Source organism: Ambystoma mexicanum, chromosome 5p (assembly GCF_040938575.1).
Source record: "Ambystoma mexicanum isolate Mex_15411 chromosome 5p, UKY_AmexF1_1, whole genome shotgun sequence".
NCBI classification, from domain to species: Eukaryota; Metazoa; Chordata; class Amphibia; order Caudata; family Ambystomatidae; genus Ambystoma; species Ambystoma mexicanum.
The window spans coordinates 1,117,565,233-1,117,583,610 of record NC_090930.1 but is presented as its reverse complement, the minus strand read 5'-3'; the positions used below and the strand labels follow the sequence as shown (position 1 = coordinate 1,117,583,610).

Genomic DNA, 18,378 nt, shown 5'->3' with positions numbered 1-18,378 from the left:
GACACAATTCCACGGCAACGGGACTTACGCTGGGACAAAATGAGCCACTTTTGTAGTATCCCAGTCTTGGTAGTTATATAGGCTACTTTGGGCAAACATAAGCCAAGACTGCAAAAATACATTAAATGGTAAACTGGACTAAAATGACAAAAGGCAAGTAAACGATAACGGACTGAAAATTAAGATAAGCCTTTATTTTAAGCCCAATGTCTGACAGTCCAACATTCTCCTCAGCCTCAAATATATGGGCACATTGCACCTGTAAGAAACCAGAAAGCATAGACCAAAAGCAAGTTCAGAGGGCTCTAGCACTTAATTTAACAAATTATTTACTTGTCAACGAGAAAAAAAAAAAGTCCATTAACACATTGCCCAATAACACTAAATATTAGCCCTCACCAGCATGGGGCCCCAACATGCAAACGAGGGGGCACATGGAAACTAAGCACATTAACTAGCATTATCGACGAGCACACCAGTCAATACTATTTGCCAGCAGTATAAGTCCCTATTCAGTCCTACATATTTCAAAGCAATTGCATACGTTTCACTAGCATGTGCTGTGGAAAAACGTACTGGTGCGTTGGCTTCCATTTCACGTGCCTATTTGTAGTGCTTCTGTTGAATCCAGTCCTATATGCATGATTTGTGGTTAGTACGTATTAATCTTGCACACATTAAGCAGGCCACGTGAGGAGTCCCACGAGTTGATGGTAGCAACCACTTTTAAAAAAATCTTAACTGCATTCTCAAGTTAAAACAATTTCTCCCATCACAGGGAACACATTAAAATGTAAAATATGTTCTAACCAAACGGCTATCATTTTATAAGTAAATATTTGGTAAGAAGCAAGATTATCATTACGGTGTAGAGCTAGAGTTACCCATTACTGCCAGTATGAAACCCGATTTGATCAAAGGCTTGCGAGCAACCAACTCCTACCTTTTAGCTCCGATTTTGTGCCTGGCTTTGCACTTTCACAAGCAGCACACTTGTTGCTTTCAGGCTTGTTCTGCACTAAGCAAATTTCGCAATCCCAGCTTCCCTCTTGCTTTTTGAACTTGTCTCCAAATCCCAGTGATCCACCAAAAGGAACAGAGACTGCAGAGCTGCTAGTCACAGGAACAGACGCGCCTAAAAGGAAAAAAAAGTGATCTCAGTGAAGTCTGTCAAGTGTTGGCAGGTTAGCCGTCTCATTTAGAAATTACTGCATCCAATAAAAATATATACAGACTTGAAATGTGCAGGTTTGAAAAATAAGTCCAAATGATTTCCAACTGATTACCAGGCTTCATATAACTGTTGCCGAAGACAAATTATTTGAAATGGCAACCAATGATAAATGAATTATTAGTGGGTGAAGAAAAACCAAACATTAGTGAAGTTAAAACGCATAAACTTAACAGCAGTGGTTCAGGCCAGTGATGGGATAGAATTGTTGTTCACCTTCCCTTCCATGGACAACGGAACCCCACACATTTGCTGCCTTGAACCTGTGGCGAACCATAAGTAAGATGCAGACCAGAGTACATGGTTATTCAAATAAAAAGAAAAAGCTTCACTTGTCCTATGGCTAAAAAGGGATTCACCTCATAGGAAACAAACTACAGTGATCTTCAAAATAAACGTTCGCCCCAAGACACGGTTCCTGGCCTGGTTTAATATCACAGTTCTCACAAAAAGAATCATTTAGAAAGTTCAAATCCAAGTGTCTCTTGTGAAAAGATAAAAAGTCACTCCGGTCGTGATCATTCAATTCACCAATGCTTTCATTGCTCGCATACAATGGGGTACTCAACTTATCCAATACAGTTATCTCGTAGCCCACACCTTGCTCCCTCGAGATTTCCCACTCTGGGGTATCATGAACATTACACTTTTCACTTCAATATTTTTGCTCTCGGTTTTCATCAACTCGTGGGTCTGGGACACCACAGGTCCTGTTGTAGGCTATGCACGGTTTCTCTAGCCCCTGGATTTCCCTTGAAGCTTTCTGCCAGGGTTTGTGCCCCTTTCTCCTTACGAAAACTTTGCAATCTGTTGCCCTCTCTTTTTCTTAGTTTGTTCGGTATCATTCGGGACATTTTGGTACAGACATTTTGTTGCCGGGCTCCTAGATAGTAAATGATTCAGGGTTTGCATTTCCCCCTCGCAGCCAATCAACAGCCTGCTTCCCTTCTTCATGTGTTGCTCGCATATTGGGTTTCTCGCAGCGCTTCCGCAATGGAGGGTCGGCGATGCCGGTCTCTGCCGCGTTAGTACCCACATACCGTTCGGGTACCTCTGCTTGTGGCGGCCTTCTCGCGGCCTCACCCATGCCCATAGCTTTCGCTTTTCCTCAGATGATCGGCACAGAGGATGAGTCGTCGCCCCAGTGTTCCTGGAGTCTGCCAAGTTTTGCAGGCTACAAGCCCCCCACGTCCTCAACTCCAGGCTCCCTCCTTTCTGCTCTCCAGCACCAGCATCCACCCTGCGCAACTCCTGCTATGCAGCTCGATTTTTGTCAGAGAATTTCCAACTGAAGACTTCGGTGTTCTTATAGGCTTTGTTGTGCCTAGAGGTAACATACCCCTGATTAAATGGTAGTCTGTGGAGGGTTCAGGATTGGTGTCAAAGAAACAAAGGCTTGCTCACCTTTACAATTTCTGCAGTCCCCAATATAGGCGGAAAGTACAGATTTCACAGGGTTTATTTTATCGTGGGAGTCACTCCAAGTGAGGTCCTGCTTGCCCAAACCCCTAGGAAGAGTCTTGCAGAGTAGGCTCACCTCCCTAGCCTCGATGGGGGTGGCTCGCCCTTGGGGAGAAGGGGCAAATTTCCCAAATTCTGTCCAATCCCCAACTTGCCTTTGGAGGTATGTAAAGCTTTTTTAGCTCTACTTACCTTGCAGGTACTGGTCGGCCCACAAGGTTACCAGTGCAGGGGGACTGTGTTCCCTTTCAAGATTTCCTGTGTTGCTTTTAATATAGGGCAAATCACTTTACAGTGAAGTGCTGCAGGAGCACTTTGTATCCCCATCCGTCCTTTGTTTTGATGTGATGGGACTGGCTGGTGGCAGTGAATCATATTTCACTAATATTTCCGGTGCACTGCTGTGCAGTCTTTTTAACCGCATAATGCCATTTCAATCCCCATATACGCAAATTGGCTTTGCATTGTGCTTTAAGCCCCGTCCTTTGTCCATCTTTTTTTCGGCCGTCTTCATGCCTGTTCATGTCAGGAAACACCATACAAGGTAATGCACTTATCAGTATCCGGTTCAAATTCCAGTTATAGTGCCATTGTGCCAGGAAAATTGTCAGGGCTGTATTTGGGAGTGCCTGGTCCCAATACAAATCCATACTTGAAAGTGTCTGTTGCCGTGCAGAAGTGTTTTTTCTTGGCAGCCCTTACACGAGCAGTCCGAATATAGGATTAGAGGAGCTCTGCAGCGGTTTCTCAGGTAGATCACTGAAACCAACATTCCCCCAAAAAACTACGGAGAACCTGCGCTAAAAGACCTGAACGACTGCTATAGAGGACAACTAACATTGCCAGAGCCCTGTAGTGGTGAGCCCTGTTGCAAGACCCTTGTTGGTACTTTGACCCATTGACTGGGGGAACTACCAGTCCTGTTCCCTGCAACCAGAGCCTGTTGATGACGTCCGAAGTATCCTGGAATCATCCTGTGGGCTGCCCATCTGAACACTAGGCTTCTATGCTGCACCAGTCGCTGACCAGAGCCTAGCTCCGTGTGTGTGCCCAGGCCCCTAGACCCACAGAGCCACTCGGCTCATCCCTCGCCACAGCCAGGTAAGGCCTCAGACCACCCCCCCGCCACCCACCAAACAAGGAAAGGAACACCCGCAGCCAGGCCTGCTTCCCTCCCCAGCCCGCCACCTCCATCCCAGCTCCCCTTCCGCATCCCAGCCCTCCCGCCTCCCATCCCGCCCCCGAGCCCTGATTGGAGTACTAAGGCCAAGGGCGGCTCCAACAGAGGGGACTCTAAGAAATGTCAACCGGGGTCTGCAGGGGAAGCAGTGGCCGGCCGTCAACCAGCATCTACAAGGACCAGTAAGGTAGGAGTGGCCTGGGTCAGGCGTAGAGCAACTACTCTGCCCCAGACTCCTAGCCACTTGCCGAACCAAAAGTAAAGATGATGATTGCATTGTATGACGTTTATATTCCATTGATAGGCCTCTCTCCCACTACACAGGTCTCAAATTTAGTTGGGGTTCTGTCCCCAAATTGCATTCTATGATGTTCTGGATTGCATTGATCGGCCTCTCTCCCACTACGCAGGTCTCAAGTTTAGCTGGGGTTCTGTCCCCAGACTGCATTCTATGTCATCTAGATTGCACTGATAGGCCTCTCTCCCACCATACAGGTTTCCAAAACCTAGCAGGGGTTCTGCCTCCAAACTGTATTGTGTGACGTTTAAATTGCACTAATAGGACTCCCTCCCACTATACAAGTCTCTCAAATAATCTAACTGCGCTTCGCTTAGTACTCTATCAATCCCGGAAACCCACCACAACCTAACTCGGTTAAGTCCCATTCTTCCAACAGACCGTTAACACCCTTCCACCCTCCCCGACAGCGCACCCTTAGGAAACACACCCTACCCACCGACAGGAAAGCAACACTGAGCCAGAGAGCACCCCAGCGCATCCAGAGAAGGAAAAAACGAGGGCACTGCGACTGCACAACATAGCATAAAGGACCAACTACCTTACTACGGCTGCATTTAAACTGGAAAATGGCCAGACCCAGAAAAGGACGCCGAGAAAGAGAACAAGACCGTGCAACAAGAGACAAACAAACACCGACAGAACCCACAAGAAGCAGCCCCACTGGAAGGAAACACACCCAACACAGCCATAACCGGAACAAAATCTACAAGAGAAAAATCCTCATACCTCACACCTTACCTCGCAACAACCACGGTACACCAACACCCCAACACGGAAACCCCAAAACATGCAAAGAATTTCCTGAAACACGTGGAAAAACGATGGGAGCACAAGAGAGTGGGAGGGGGAGGGCTCCGACCCCATCACATCTTAGATCACAAGAACAGAGGGACAAAATTCTTTTCCACTACATACCGCACAATACGGTGAAGCACTGACAACCAGCAATGCTACCTTCCACCCAAGAATCGGACTCCATGAAGAAACCACCACTGATCTTCACCCGAACAAAATCACAGCAGAAACACCAAGAATAATCAGCCCTGTTATCAACCTACTGGACCGCTACAATGAAGAAGCAGCCGTCGCCGTTCTTCATCGTACCGACATCAACGCGGAAACACCACAAACACAACTACAAACTTGATCAACAAGTAACCTCAAAACAAAATCTCACCCAGAGAATCCACTGCAACCTAATAAACGCAAGGTCAACGTCCAAACAACTGAAATATACGACCTCCTTTCAGAAGGAGGCATAGACATCAGATTTATAACCGAAACATGGCTGGACGACAACTACAAGATCACCCTCAACAACTGCCTGCCTGAAGACTTCAAATGCATCCAAACAAACAGAAAATCCAAAAGAGGGGGTGGGGGGGACCAGCGTTCATCCACAAGCAACAACTGACCATCAAAATGGAAGATCCTCTAAACATGGAGAAATGCAAATCATTAATACTACGACTTTCAGTAAACCCCAAAACTAACCTGAAATTCCTACTGATATACAGACCACCAACCTACGACGCGACTTTCATAGACGCTTTCACGGAAGCAATCACCACCCTAGCCATCAAGTACAATCATCTGATCATCCTCAGAGATTTCAACATCTGGTTTGACGAAGAAACCACAACCACACAAAAATCCCTAACCGCCCAACTAGCAGCCATGAACCTACAACAACTAGTCAAAGGAACAACCCACTCAGCAGGGCACACACTTGACGCAATCTTCGCCAACAAGGATCTCATCACCACGGCACCCCCAATTCAAATACTTTGGAGCGACCACCCCATCATTCTATTCACAATCACAACAACCGCTCCAACAAAAAAGCAACAAGAAAAACGACCCATCATGATGAAAAGAAATTGGAGAACCATAAAAAACTCCAACCTAACCGAACTCCTAGAACTCAGCAAACCACAAGCATCAACCATGGAAGAAGCAGATCTAGACAAAAAAAGTTGCCCTACTTCATACCTGGATCGCAACAACCCTAGACGACATCGCCAAAGAAAAGCCCTTCACCCCATCACGTAAGAAAACCACAGCAAAGTGGTTCCTCCCACTACTCAATGCCATGAAAAGAAAAAACAAACTAGTATCTGAATGGAGGACCAACAAAACCTCTGCAAACAAATTGAAATTCCTACAACAGATCTGCTCATATAAAAAGGAAATACAAACAGCGAAGAGGAAACATTATGCCAACCGAATCTTCAGAGCACCAAACGCCCAGAAAGAACTATTCAAAATCAAAAACGAAATAAAAAACCCACCGGGCTGCAACAACACGCCAATTCCATCAATGAAACTCTGCGAGGACCTTGGAGACCACTTCAAAAACAAAATAACCTCCATCCAACACACCATTCAAAACAGACCAAGCGATCACAGCGCAAACCCCTCCGACACCGACGAGGAAGACGCAAACAAGCTACAAAACTTTCCAGAAATATCAGTTAAGGCTTTCGTCAAACTGGTAATCCAAAGCAACAAATCAGGCTCTCCTGAAGATCCCTGCCCCCCCGGACATATACAAAACGATTCTCAAACAAGGAACCCCCCCCATGGAACACCACAGGAACCTCCTCAACCTCTCAATCTCAACAGGTAAAGTACCACAGGCCTTCAAATCAGCCTACATCAAGCTGCTACTCAAAGACACAACAGGAAACTTAGAGGACTTATCTAACTATAGACCCATCTCCAACATACCTTACATAGCCAAACTGCTAGAAACATACGTCTACCAAACAACCCAAGAATTCATAGAAGAGCATTGCCTACTAGACCAGGCACAAGTTGGTTTCAGACCCATGAGAGGAACAGAATCAGCTCTCCTCTCAATATGGGACGACCTAAAAACAAATGCAGACTCGGACAATAGTACTGCCCTAATTCTCCTTCATCTGTCTTCAGCTTTCGACAAGTCAACCACACCATCCTCAAAGAGATTAGAAGGACTAGGGATAACAGACACTGTCCTACTATGGATCAAATCCTTCCTAAAACAGTATGGATGAAACCTTTTAAATCCAAACCTAGAGAATCCACGTGCGGAGTACCACAAGGTTCATCCTTCTCCCCACTGCTATTCAACATCTACATGTACCTACTAATCAAACTCATCAAAAAACACGGCCTCACATACTACAACTACACCGACGATACTCAAACTTCAACATACAAGATACCAGAGAAGAAAACACCACACTAGAGAATTGCCTTCGTGACATTCAACCGGATGAACCTCAACCATCTCAAAATTAACCCAGGCAAAACAGAGAAAATGATTGTTTCAAAAAAAGGGAGGAGACAAACTACATCCCCTGGCCAAGAGAGCTCGGCACCACACCAGAACCATTATCAACTGTAAAAAACCTAGGGGTCCTGATGGATAACAATCTCACCCTGGAGCCACAAGTAAACTCGGTAATCAAATGTTTCTTCCTCCTGCGAGCAGCAAAAAGGATACTACCGTTCCTGTCGTTCGCCAACAAAACACTTACCATCATCGCTACGATCATGTCCAGAATAGACTATGCCAACAGCCTATACCTGGGCATGCCCGAACAACTTCTAAAAAAAACTGCAACACATACAAAATGCAGCAGCCAGACTCCTCCTCAAGCTACCCCGAAGAGAACACATCACACCCGCGCTAAAAATACTACACTGGCTACCACTAAAACAAGAAATAAAGTTCAAGTCCATGTGCATCACGCACAGAGCAATACACAAACAAGGCGCAGAATTTCTAAGCGACAAATTACGCCTACATCAACCGACAAGAACACTGAGATCAAGCACCGACATACGCCTGGAACCAAAACCCTACAACAGAAAAAAACTCGGAGGATCCCCTTTCTCCCACCAGGCACCCAAAACCTGGAATGACCTACCTAAGAATATACGGAAAACAACAAACCACTTAGCATTCAGGAAACTCCTCAAATCATGGCTCTTCACAGGGTAACCACAACCGAGACGCACCAGAATGCGCAGACATTAATACAACGATGAAAATAACTCCAATCCCGGCCACTCTCAAACTGGACAAACACTCAAACCAAAGAACTAACCACCCGACAGGGCATAAGATATCATGGAAAATCGCCACAAAAGGAAGGCTCCAGAGACTGAACACATACCCAGACACAGACGAAAGCCCTCAAGTGACTCGCCCACTCGCACCTACCGGACGCACCATATCCAGACCGGCAGACGCATTTAGCTAGAATTGAAAATATTAGCATGACCACACTTGGATGGAGTTGTGGACATTGGCCTGCGTCTCATTTAGAGGGGACTTCGAATGCTAGCTTGCCCGCCCTTAGATGGAGTTGTGAATATTAGAATGTTTACATTTGGACAGAATTGAGAATGTCAGCCTGCATCGCATCTAGATAGGACCATGAGTGTTGGCATGCCCGCACCTAGGTGAAAGCTGAATGCCAACATACCCACACCTAGATAGATTTGTGAAATATTAGCATGCGTCACATCTAGATATGACTTCGAGCGTTAGCATGCCCGCACCTACGCGAAACCTGAAGAATAGCACAGGCCACACCTAGAATTGTGGACATTGGCCTCCGTCGGATCTTAATGGGATTGATTGAAGGATAGCAAGCCCGCGCCTAGATGAAACTTGAATATTGGCGTGTGCCACACTTGGAATTGTGAACACCAGCCTGCGCAGCATCCAGATAGGGTTGTGAATGATAGCATGCCCACACCTGGACAGATTTCTAGACGCTAGCTTGCTCCGCATCTGGACGGGACTGTGAATGTTGGCTTGCCCACAACCAGATAGAATTCTAGACATTGGCCCGCGACGCATCCAGATAGAGTTGTGGGGGTCAACTGGTGCCACACTGGGACAGAACTGCAAATGCTAGCATGCCAAAGGTCAGGTATCCCACTAACCAATATAAGCTCAAACTCTGCATACTTATCTCACTCAAACAACCATCTCTCGCACAACAAGCCGCACGCACTTAACACATAAGCCGGACCAACAGCACACGCGGCCTATCACAGACCCGATACCCGCACCAAAGCTCAGCATCTGGTGTATACCGAGTTGAAGCTGCCAACAGAACACCACTCCTCTCACTATCCTACTCACTCTTCACCTTACTAAGCCACCCCACCTTATCATTTACAGATCCGCCTGAGCGCCTGGGGACCAATTCCGTTGGTGACAGTGAGCGGTACAAATACCTTTAACATTTAACATACACAGGACTATATATTAGGCAATGTCTACAGCTGGCAGCAATACTACCAACAAAGAATGCCCAAATTCAATCAACCGGGTGCCCTAAACCGAGGGGACCAGATGAGGAAACATACTCTGATGCATCTAGCATCGAACTACAGACAGTTCAGAGTCTGGAAGTTGACCAAGTGGCCACAGACTCTGCCTCGACGATTCAGTCAGGTACCTTTTTTTTTTTTTTACAAAGAGACAGACCTGGCAAGGGAGAAGAAAAAAACCTCAGAAGAAAACAGCACCAACAAAGAGGCATAGTTGTGAACATTTCGAAATATCAACTATCCAAATTTGAACTTGGAATTCTACAGAAAGGACCATCATTTGTGCCACAACAGAGCAGTATGCCGTTTGAGAAAATAGATTTCTTCAAATTGATGAAGAAACTTATTTTTTGATTCACAGGCACAGAGTGACGCTGAGGAAGGCCCTGAATTCCCAGAGATGACACAGAAGAGTACCTTTACCCACCTATGCAGGATACCATCTTAACAGCTTTTGAGAAAACGGTTTTGGAAGGTCTCAAGAAAATATTATTCCAACCACGGAAGCATGGTCATTTCACAAACGGGGAGCAACAAGCTTTTAAAAAAACATGTTTTTATTGGGTTTTCAAGTATAAACAATCAACATTCCCCCCCCAATACCCCTGCCGGAAGAGCGATCTTTCCATCTCATCCGAGGATTGTGATTCAGGATGCGAATATATCCAAAATTCTTATTTTGTGTGGGCACCATTGAATCATATAGTCAGATTCTAAGTAAGAGTACTGATCCCCATTCTTTCTGAAAGCTCTCTTGGTTACTCTGAATTTTGTATGTAATCCATTCCATGGTAACCAATACCAACACCTTCTGTAGCTAGTCATAGATTGATGGTGGGGACCATGGTTTCCATTCCTGTGCTATCGCGAGCCAGGTTGCTATCAGTAAACCCATGAAGCTCTGCTTTTGCAATTTCATAAAGTCCCTCGACCTCAGATCCCAAAAAGCCAAACCTTTTCTCCTACTTTTTAAACATCCCTTGCATCTGACATTTCACCCCGTCCCAGAACCCTTGAATTCCTGGGCTCCCCCACCAAATATGCTTCCAGCTTCCCACCCGCTTGCAGCCTCTCCAAAATAGCTTTGACGTTTGTGGGTACATTGCGTCTAGTTTCTGGGGTGTAGTGCCATTGGACTAACATTTTCGTCTACATTGCTCTCATCTGAATAGCCTGTGTCAGCTTTGGGATGGCCTTCCAGACAAAGTCCCATTGAGCCCAGGGTATTGTTTCCCCTAGAGTATTTTCCCACCTCTTCATATAGCTCTATTGAACTTCCTACTTTTGTGGGTTTATAAATGTATAAAACGCAGAGACAAATTTCTTCGAACCAGTGTGGGTCATAGCATATGTTTCAAAGGGGGTTAAGGTCTCTCGTCGCTGCCTGCCTAATGATCGGAGTCGCTAACCAGTGTCGTAGTTGCTCGTATTCATATCTCTAATTGTCAAGGCCAGTCCTTGAATGATCTAAGGTTCTTTTCATGATACATATACCCAATTTGTGCGCATCCTGCTGTCTTCCATTTTCTGTATGCCGCCCCCCCGCCCCACCCTCACACCCCCTGCTCTCTCTCTCTCTGCTCTAAATCTGGATTCCCAAACAGGTTTAAACGGGGACAGTGCTTCCGTTAGGATACCTCTCTTTGTCGAGTAGTCCCAAATTTCTAGAGCCACTTTCATCACCTCGATTTGTAGATTTGGGGGTCTGGTTTTTCCCCTTCCATAATAGCTCCGATAGTGGTGCGCACACTAGCGCCCTGTCCCGAGTGGCCAAGATGACGTGTGCGTACACTGTGACCAATTGCGTATTTGTATTTTGTATTTTATTTGTATTGTGCTCCTGGCCCTTGGGCACCTGGGCTCATGCCTTACAGGGATAAATAGCATTACATAAGTAAACAATCTTGTTCATGGGTTACAAAATGAGGTCGGGACAATACACAGTATTGAGCTGATGCAAGGTTAGCAAGGATGCAACGGATCATACAGCAGGTACAAAGGAATAGTGCAGGCAGGTACAATAGACAGGTAAAAACAAGTGTGGCGGTGCCAGTTATCAAGGGAGAACACAGTGACTTATGCATTACAGGGAGGGTAATAGTAAGGGGCACGGTGGACTGGAGAGCCCTTAAGATCACCCTGCCAGGAATAGCTAAACTTATGAGTGCTGCCCAGAAAGATCCAACTCCTGGAGCCAACGTTTAGTATTACTCTTAAATAGTTGGAAGGAGCATTCAGATCTGAGGGAAGAGGGCAGCGTGTTCCATAGTTTGGCCGCCGGTACAGGAGCTTAAATCTCGGGATGGATAAGGTGTGAGCTTGAGCACCTCTTAGGGGTCTTGCGGATGTGTGGGCAGAGAGTGTTAGTGAGAGCTACTGGTGCAAGATTCGCCCGTGCTTTGTGCGTCAGTACAAGGGTTTAAAGGGAGACTGTGCTCAACAGGCAGCCAGTGAAGGTTACGTCTTGTGTTCAATATGCAGAGTTTCCTGGGAATGTTGAGTTCACCCTGATTGCATTGTTCTGTGTTACTTGGAGCTTATTGATATTTCTACGACTAGTCCCGCAGTAGAGGGTGTTGTAATAATCACTTTTGGCCATGACTAAGTTTCTGGCAAGGGTAATACTGTTGGATGCCGTAAGGAAGGGCCGGCATGCAGTAATTAGTTTGCTTGTGTATGTTGACGCTGCTACAACAGCGTTTGTCTGGTGAACGATAGTGTGGCATCAAGCCATTCATATCTAGGTAGATATCTAGCGTTTTAGTATTATTGGAAACGTTGATAGTGTTGCCATCGATAGAGAAGGATTTGAAGGCCGAATCCAGCTTGTTAAGTCTAATGTGAGAGCCGAGGATTAGTAACTCAGTTTTCTCATCATTTAGGCAGAGTCCATGATGCACCAACCACGCTTGGATGACTGAGTAGACTTCGTTGAGGGCTTTTGTGTCAGTTGCATGGTTACCAGTGATGGGGATAAGTATCTGGGTGTCTTTAGTACCCAAAGTTGCGCCGCTTCCTAGTATTTGTGGAAGTGCGGTAGGGCTAGCCCTCCCTTAAATTTTGGAGCCGCCAGCACCGTTCTTGCCACTCGCTGGGGTCTTTTTTTCCAGATGTATGCCATAGTTGCCTTGGCCAAGGTTTTAAAAAAGGGGTTGGGGATCTTAAATCGGTATCGCCTGAAAGTAGTACATTAGTTTGGGAAGGCTGTTCATTTTTATCTAGGTCATTCGACCCCACCACGAGATTATCAGGGGATTCAATCTTTCTAAATCTTGTTTTATTCTTAACAACTGTGGAAAGTTTTCCCCATATAGGTGATCCACCCATGCCGCAAGGGTTATTCCCAGATATGTAATCCGTTTGTCTGCTATTCTTAGTTGTAGGGAGGATGCTAGTCTCTGAATCTCATGTTCCCCTGCTAGGATTAGTAGTTCCAATTTCTGGCCATTAATTTTTAGACCTGGAATTGCTCCGAAATGTTCCAGTTCCTGCATCATTTCGGGGAGCGACCGTAATGGATCTGATAGTGCCATTAGCATATCATCCACGTATGCCACTACTTTATGGGACCTCACTGCCATTTCTATCCCTTTCAGGGGGTCTGCGTCCCGATTTCTAATTAGGAGGGACTCTAGGTAGATCGCGTAAAGGAGCGGGGACAGAGGACATTGCTGTTTCGTTCCTCTGGTTACCTTCACTCAGACTTCTCCATTTATGGCTATTCTGATGCTGGAGGGGTGATCATGATAATGATGTGTTATTTATATAGCGCTTTAAACCTAGTTTGCTAGGACCATTTTAATATACTGTTCCCAATCCCCATATGTTTTAAAATGCAAAACAGGATCGACCATTCTACTCAACCACCTTTTTTGGTGTCTAGCGATAGCAGTATTGCCGGGGGCTGGGTAATCCCCATCTTCTCTACCAGATGTATTATTCATCTTGTATTATCGTGTGTCTGTCTTTCTGGAATGAGACCTGATTGATCCAGGCCTATCAGGTTGGGGAGGAGGGCTGTTAGTCTGTTCACCAGGATCGTCGTAAAATGTTTAGCATCTAGGTTGATCAGTGCAATCAGCCAACATGATCCCGGTTGGGTCGGATCCTTTCCCGGTTTATTGAAGACGAATACCCTGGCCTTATTCATTGATGGTGTGATATTTGCCACATCTTTGAATGAGTTGAAGAGCCTCGTTAAGATTGGGGTCAGAATATCAATGCATTCCCTATAAAACATTGCAGTGAATCCATCAGGGCCTGGCGCTTTGTTTAGGGGCAGCCCTAAAATGGCATTCTTTACCTCTGAACTTATTTCTCCATCTAGGGACTGTGTCAGTTTCCCTTATTCACAGAATGCCCATCTTGTTCAGATAGGTTGTTTGCTCCTGCCCAGCAGGATTGTCCGTTGTGTAAAGGGTCTGATAGAATTCTTTAAATATCTCCCCTATAGCTTCAGTCCAAGTCTGTGCCACCCCCAATTTATTTTTTGGACATTTTTAATCGTTTGATGTTGTTTGGCTCTCAGCTGTCTAGCTAGTTATTTGTCAGCCTTGTTGGCCTTTGTGGGACAAGTTTTAAAAGGTCTGCTCGATAATCAAAATCTAATTTTTATGCCAGCAGACAAAGGTGATGCCCTTATATTGATGGACAAAGCCAAATACCTCAGGGAGGTGGAAAGGCAACTTGACTACGTTGAGACCTATCAAGAAATCTCGTTTGAACCTACAATGCACTTGCCATAGCAGAAAATGTCGTTGGGCTTAGTACGCTAGTTACCTTTTTTGTTAGATCATTCAGAAACTTCAAGGCCTAAGAATGACTACTGTATCCCCTTGCTCCCTTCCGCCTTGAAGCGCTTTGAAGCACTTCACTTGTGTTTAAGTTCCGTACAAATAAACAATCAAATACAATCAATGATACAATCACACTGCGCGTATGTCCTGAAACGTTTTTAATGCTGTTTGCAGAGAATTAGTCTGGTTTGAACCAGCTGACACGTGTTTCAAGCTTTGCTCATCTTCGAGGGCTGGAGTATTATGTAACATAACACAATTCATTGTTAATAATTAAAAACATCAACATACGGGAAGCCAAAACAAAAAACCCAGGTGGATTCGGAAACCAAGCAGCTGTACCCCAGATTGAACACAATCATTAATTCTTTCTAAAATATAGATTGACCCATTATTTCAAATGGCACAAACCGTAGATCATTTATTGATATGGGATGATAAAGCATTATTTGCAACACAGGCTTCCACCTTGAACCCATTCAAAAGACAATGAGGATTTACGGTACAAGTTAATCAACTTAGAACAGTTAAGCATCAAATAGATTAAGAAATTCTGGGAAATTACCACATTGAAACACTATCTAGAAGAACATAAAATTCCCTGAGGTTTACGCATTCTTATTCTACCGGATTTTGAAAATCCTTTAGATAGCGAGTTAGCAACACAATGGGAGGCTAACCTTACTACGAGCTCGAACAACACGATTATGATGCTCATAGAACTTACAAAAAGGGAGCATGCGCGCAGTTACACATATTGATCAATTTAAAAAAGAAATTGAAGCTTTTGACGCACCAAATGCCACTAAAGAAAATTTTAAGAATGTATTTTGTACTTGGTCAACATCAAGATGTCAAACTGCAGAAATCTCGCAAATTCTCTAGAGACGAGATTATCGTGACAATAGAGTATATACCTACCAACCACAATAGTGTGTCTAGATCACGCAGTAGCAGTGTGGCTTCTTCACCAACAAGCTTAGACATAGAAAGTGACCCAGATTCACAAACAAGTGGTGCAAATAATACAGTGTCTAGTGAGGCGATGGCTTCCAACATTCTGGATAAATTAGTACCTGCTTCTTTTTTGGAGCAAATCAGACGCTTCAAGAAAGGGAATGGACGTATACCTATGAAGCAAGTCAGGTTTCAGGTACCTGTCGTTTCAAATGTGTCAACGCCACAGGTGGAAAAGCCCCACCGCTGACACGCAGAGTGAGGAGACCATCACAACAGCAGCAACAGAACATATAGATGGAATGAACTTTATATGTAATCTATCAACATATCGACTCTCTCCAGACGAACTAGCAGTTTTGAACAAGGGTTTGTCATTTGCCCCTCTGGGCTTTAATAATTTTGTAGAGATTCAAATAGAATTATTTAAATTCATTCGAAAACTCAAGCTTAAAAAATTATTTTCTATGCAAGTACAGCAGTTTACAGCAACAGCGACTGTACTACCACCAGCAGAAATGTCACTACAAACTATGCTAAATACACATGTGCTGATGTGATTGAAAGTTAGAGCTCATGAATCTGAAATCAGTGTACACGACATTCTTTGAGATTTGAATAACAAAATTTGAACATTAAAGAACTTAACAAAAAATCTCGCTTCACTCCAGTGTTTCCTAGCGACAATGTTATAGATACATTTTACAAGGAAATTATCAAAGATATCCATAGGTTGGCTGACAATGCAAAATGTTCCAATCTTAAACCTACATAAGTGTTAACAGTTCAAAAGCTTGCGTCCAATACAGACATTATTAAGGAAGCTGCTAAGGGGGCAATGTGGTCGTCATGGATGAAAGATTACATACAAATGTGCTATATCCATCTTAATACACCAGGGTTTTATCAAGTATTGCTAAGTAATCCCATCAACAAGCTTCAGCATTAATTTACAAATGGCACATGAAAGGGATCCTCATGGATGCAGAAAGAATTTTTGTTGGTGGATGGACCAACGACGCCCGCCATTTATTTCCTCCCTAAAAACTTTGAATGTATACCTGAAGGCAGACCGATAGTGGAAAAGGAGGTATAATAAAACACCTAGCATTGTATATCATTGAATGTCTACTACCTTTAGTTATTCAGACACCCATTTACGTCAGCGATACTATGCACATTCTACAGATCTTTCAAAACCTATCAGTAGTACTACATTATCTGCTAGTAACACTAGATGTGAAAGCGCAATATACTTATATTGACCATCACAGAGCCATTGAAAGTGTAAATTACATTTTTCGGGAAGATTCTGCCTCAAGGAGCTATTGTTATTTACTTTGGAGAATAAGGTCTTTCTTTTTGACAAAGTCTATTACAAACTAATTGGGATAGCTATGGGAGCAAGTTTTGCACCAGCTTTAGCTAATGCATTCATGCATCACGTAGAGCAGGAATTTGCATTTTGTAATCCTGTGTTCCTACCGTATGTGCATCTATGGAGACGTTACATAGATTATGTCATTATGGTTTGGTCCGGTTCAATTGAGTGTTTGTTGGATTTTGTAACATTTCTTATGTTTAACGACTTGGGACTAGAGTTCACACACAAAATAAGTGATCACTTTATAGACTTTAAAAAAAAAACTTTGTTACGCTTGACATTACAATTGAAGGGTGATCAGTGGTAAACAACCGTTGAACACAAAATAAGCATATGCAGTCATTGTGCAGTTACAGCGTTCAAACACTGTGGATCATCATAACAGTGGTTAGACATCAAAGAGCATTCAAGGCCATCGTCTAAATAGTGTTGTAGCCAGGGGAAGCCGGTCTGGAAGAAGAGCCATCGGTCTTATCGGCTATGGAGGAAAGACGGGAGCGGAATCAAGGCCACACACCTCTGGGTCTGGATGTTGCTGGCATTTGAGTCGCCCACACCTCTGTGTCGGAGGCCCAGATAACAGCAGATAGCCACTGCGCATGAGTGGGTACCCGCAAACTGAGCCAACACAGCAGGATGCATCCCGCTGCAAGGAGCATACTTAAGCCAGCAAGCTTTCTAGAGTTGTGGTGAAGGCCAGGAAACTCAATGGAAAAGGCATTTCAGTGGGGATGGAGTGAACTTGTGGTCTAGGATAGATGAGTGTGGAGCAAATCTCAGCCCAGAATTGAGGGAGATGAGGGCAGGCCCAGATCATATGAATATAGGTTGCATCTTCAGACCTACACCTGGGGCATCTGGGAGAGTGGTCTGGGAACATTGGATGTAGTCAGATTGGCGTGGAGTGGTATCTGTGTAATATTTTAAATTGGATCCGCTTAAAACAGGAGTTGAACGATACATCACGAGTGCGAGCACACATTCGTCTCCAGGACTGGTCAGTTACCTCTAGTTCGAAGTCCCTGGCCCAGGATTGTCTCAGTGTGTCAAATGTGGGGGAGGTTGTGGATTGCAGCAGCATGTATAACCTGGATATTTTCCCCTTAGTGGTTGTGGAATTAATTATTTTTCGGCCAGCATAGGGTCGTCGGGGGCCATGACAGGGAAACTGGAATACCTACTCTTCAAGATTCGATGCAGGCCTGAGTACTGGAGCCAAAAGGGTGATTTGCGCCGCAGGGTTATCGGCAAGTCCGCCCATTCAAGAAAGTTGCCCTGGTCGAAGACATCCCGTATGTTTCAAAACCTGCCTCCTCCCAGTGCTGTGCTTCAGATAGGGGTATGCAGGTAGCGCCAGGGAGGAAGTTCCAGAGAGGTAAAGAACTGTGGAATGGGTGAGGGCTACCAAGGAATGTCCATATCCTAGTGAGAGTCATAAGTGTGATGCCAACCGGGTCAAGAGGGCTACAGTTAAGGCTGGGAGGGGAAAGTGCTAGGGGTGGATATTGCGGTCTCCAACCGCACGTCATTAAAAGGCGTATATGCGAGGGAGGATTTGTGGTGGTAAACCAACCAAACGCTTGGGCGACCAGCCAATATTTCTCAAAGTCGGGAGCACCAAAGGTCCCTTTCTCCATAGGGGAGGCTAATGTGGTGTATTTCAGGCGGACGGCACCAGAGTGCCATAAGAATTAATTAAGTATGCGGTTTAGCCATCGAAAAAATTCTCTA

The 18,378-nt window shown here is 44.8% G+C and overlaps 1 protein-coding gene across 1 annotated transcript in view; it reads right to left on the bottom strand.

The window, feature by feature from the left end:
- NUP153 (nucleoporin 153) overlaps positions 1 to 18,378 on the bottom strand; it is a 1,189,258-nt gene that overhangs the window by 335,552 nt on the left and 835,328 nt on the right. The window contains exon 17 of the mRNA XM_069613598.1: positions 944 to 1,135. Within this exon, the coding sequence (XP_069469699.1) occupies positions 944 to 1,135 (192 nt within the window). The remainder of the gene's footprint in view (positions 1 to 943; positions 1,136 to 18,378) is intronic.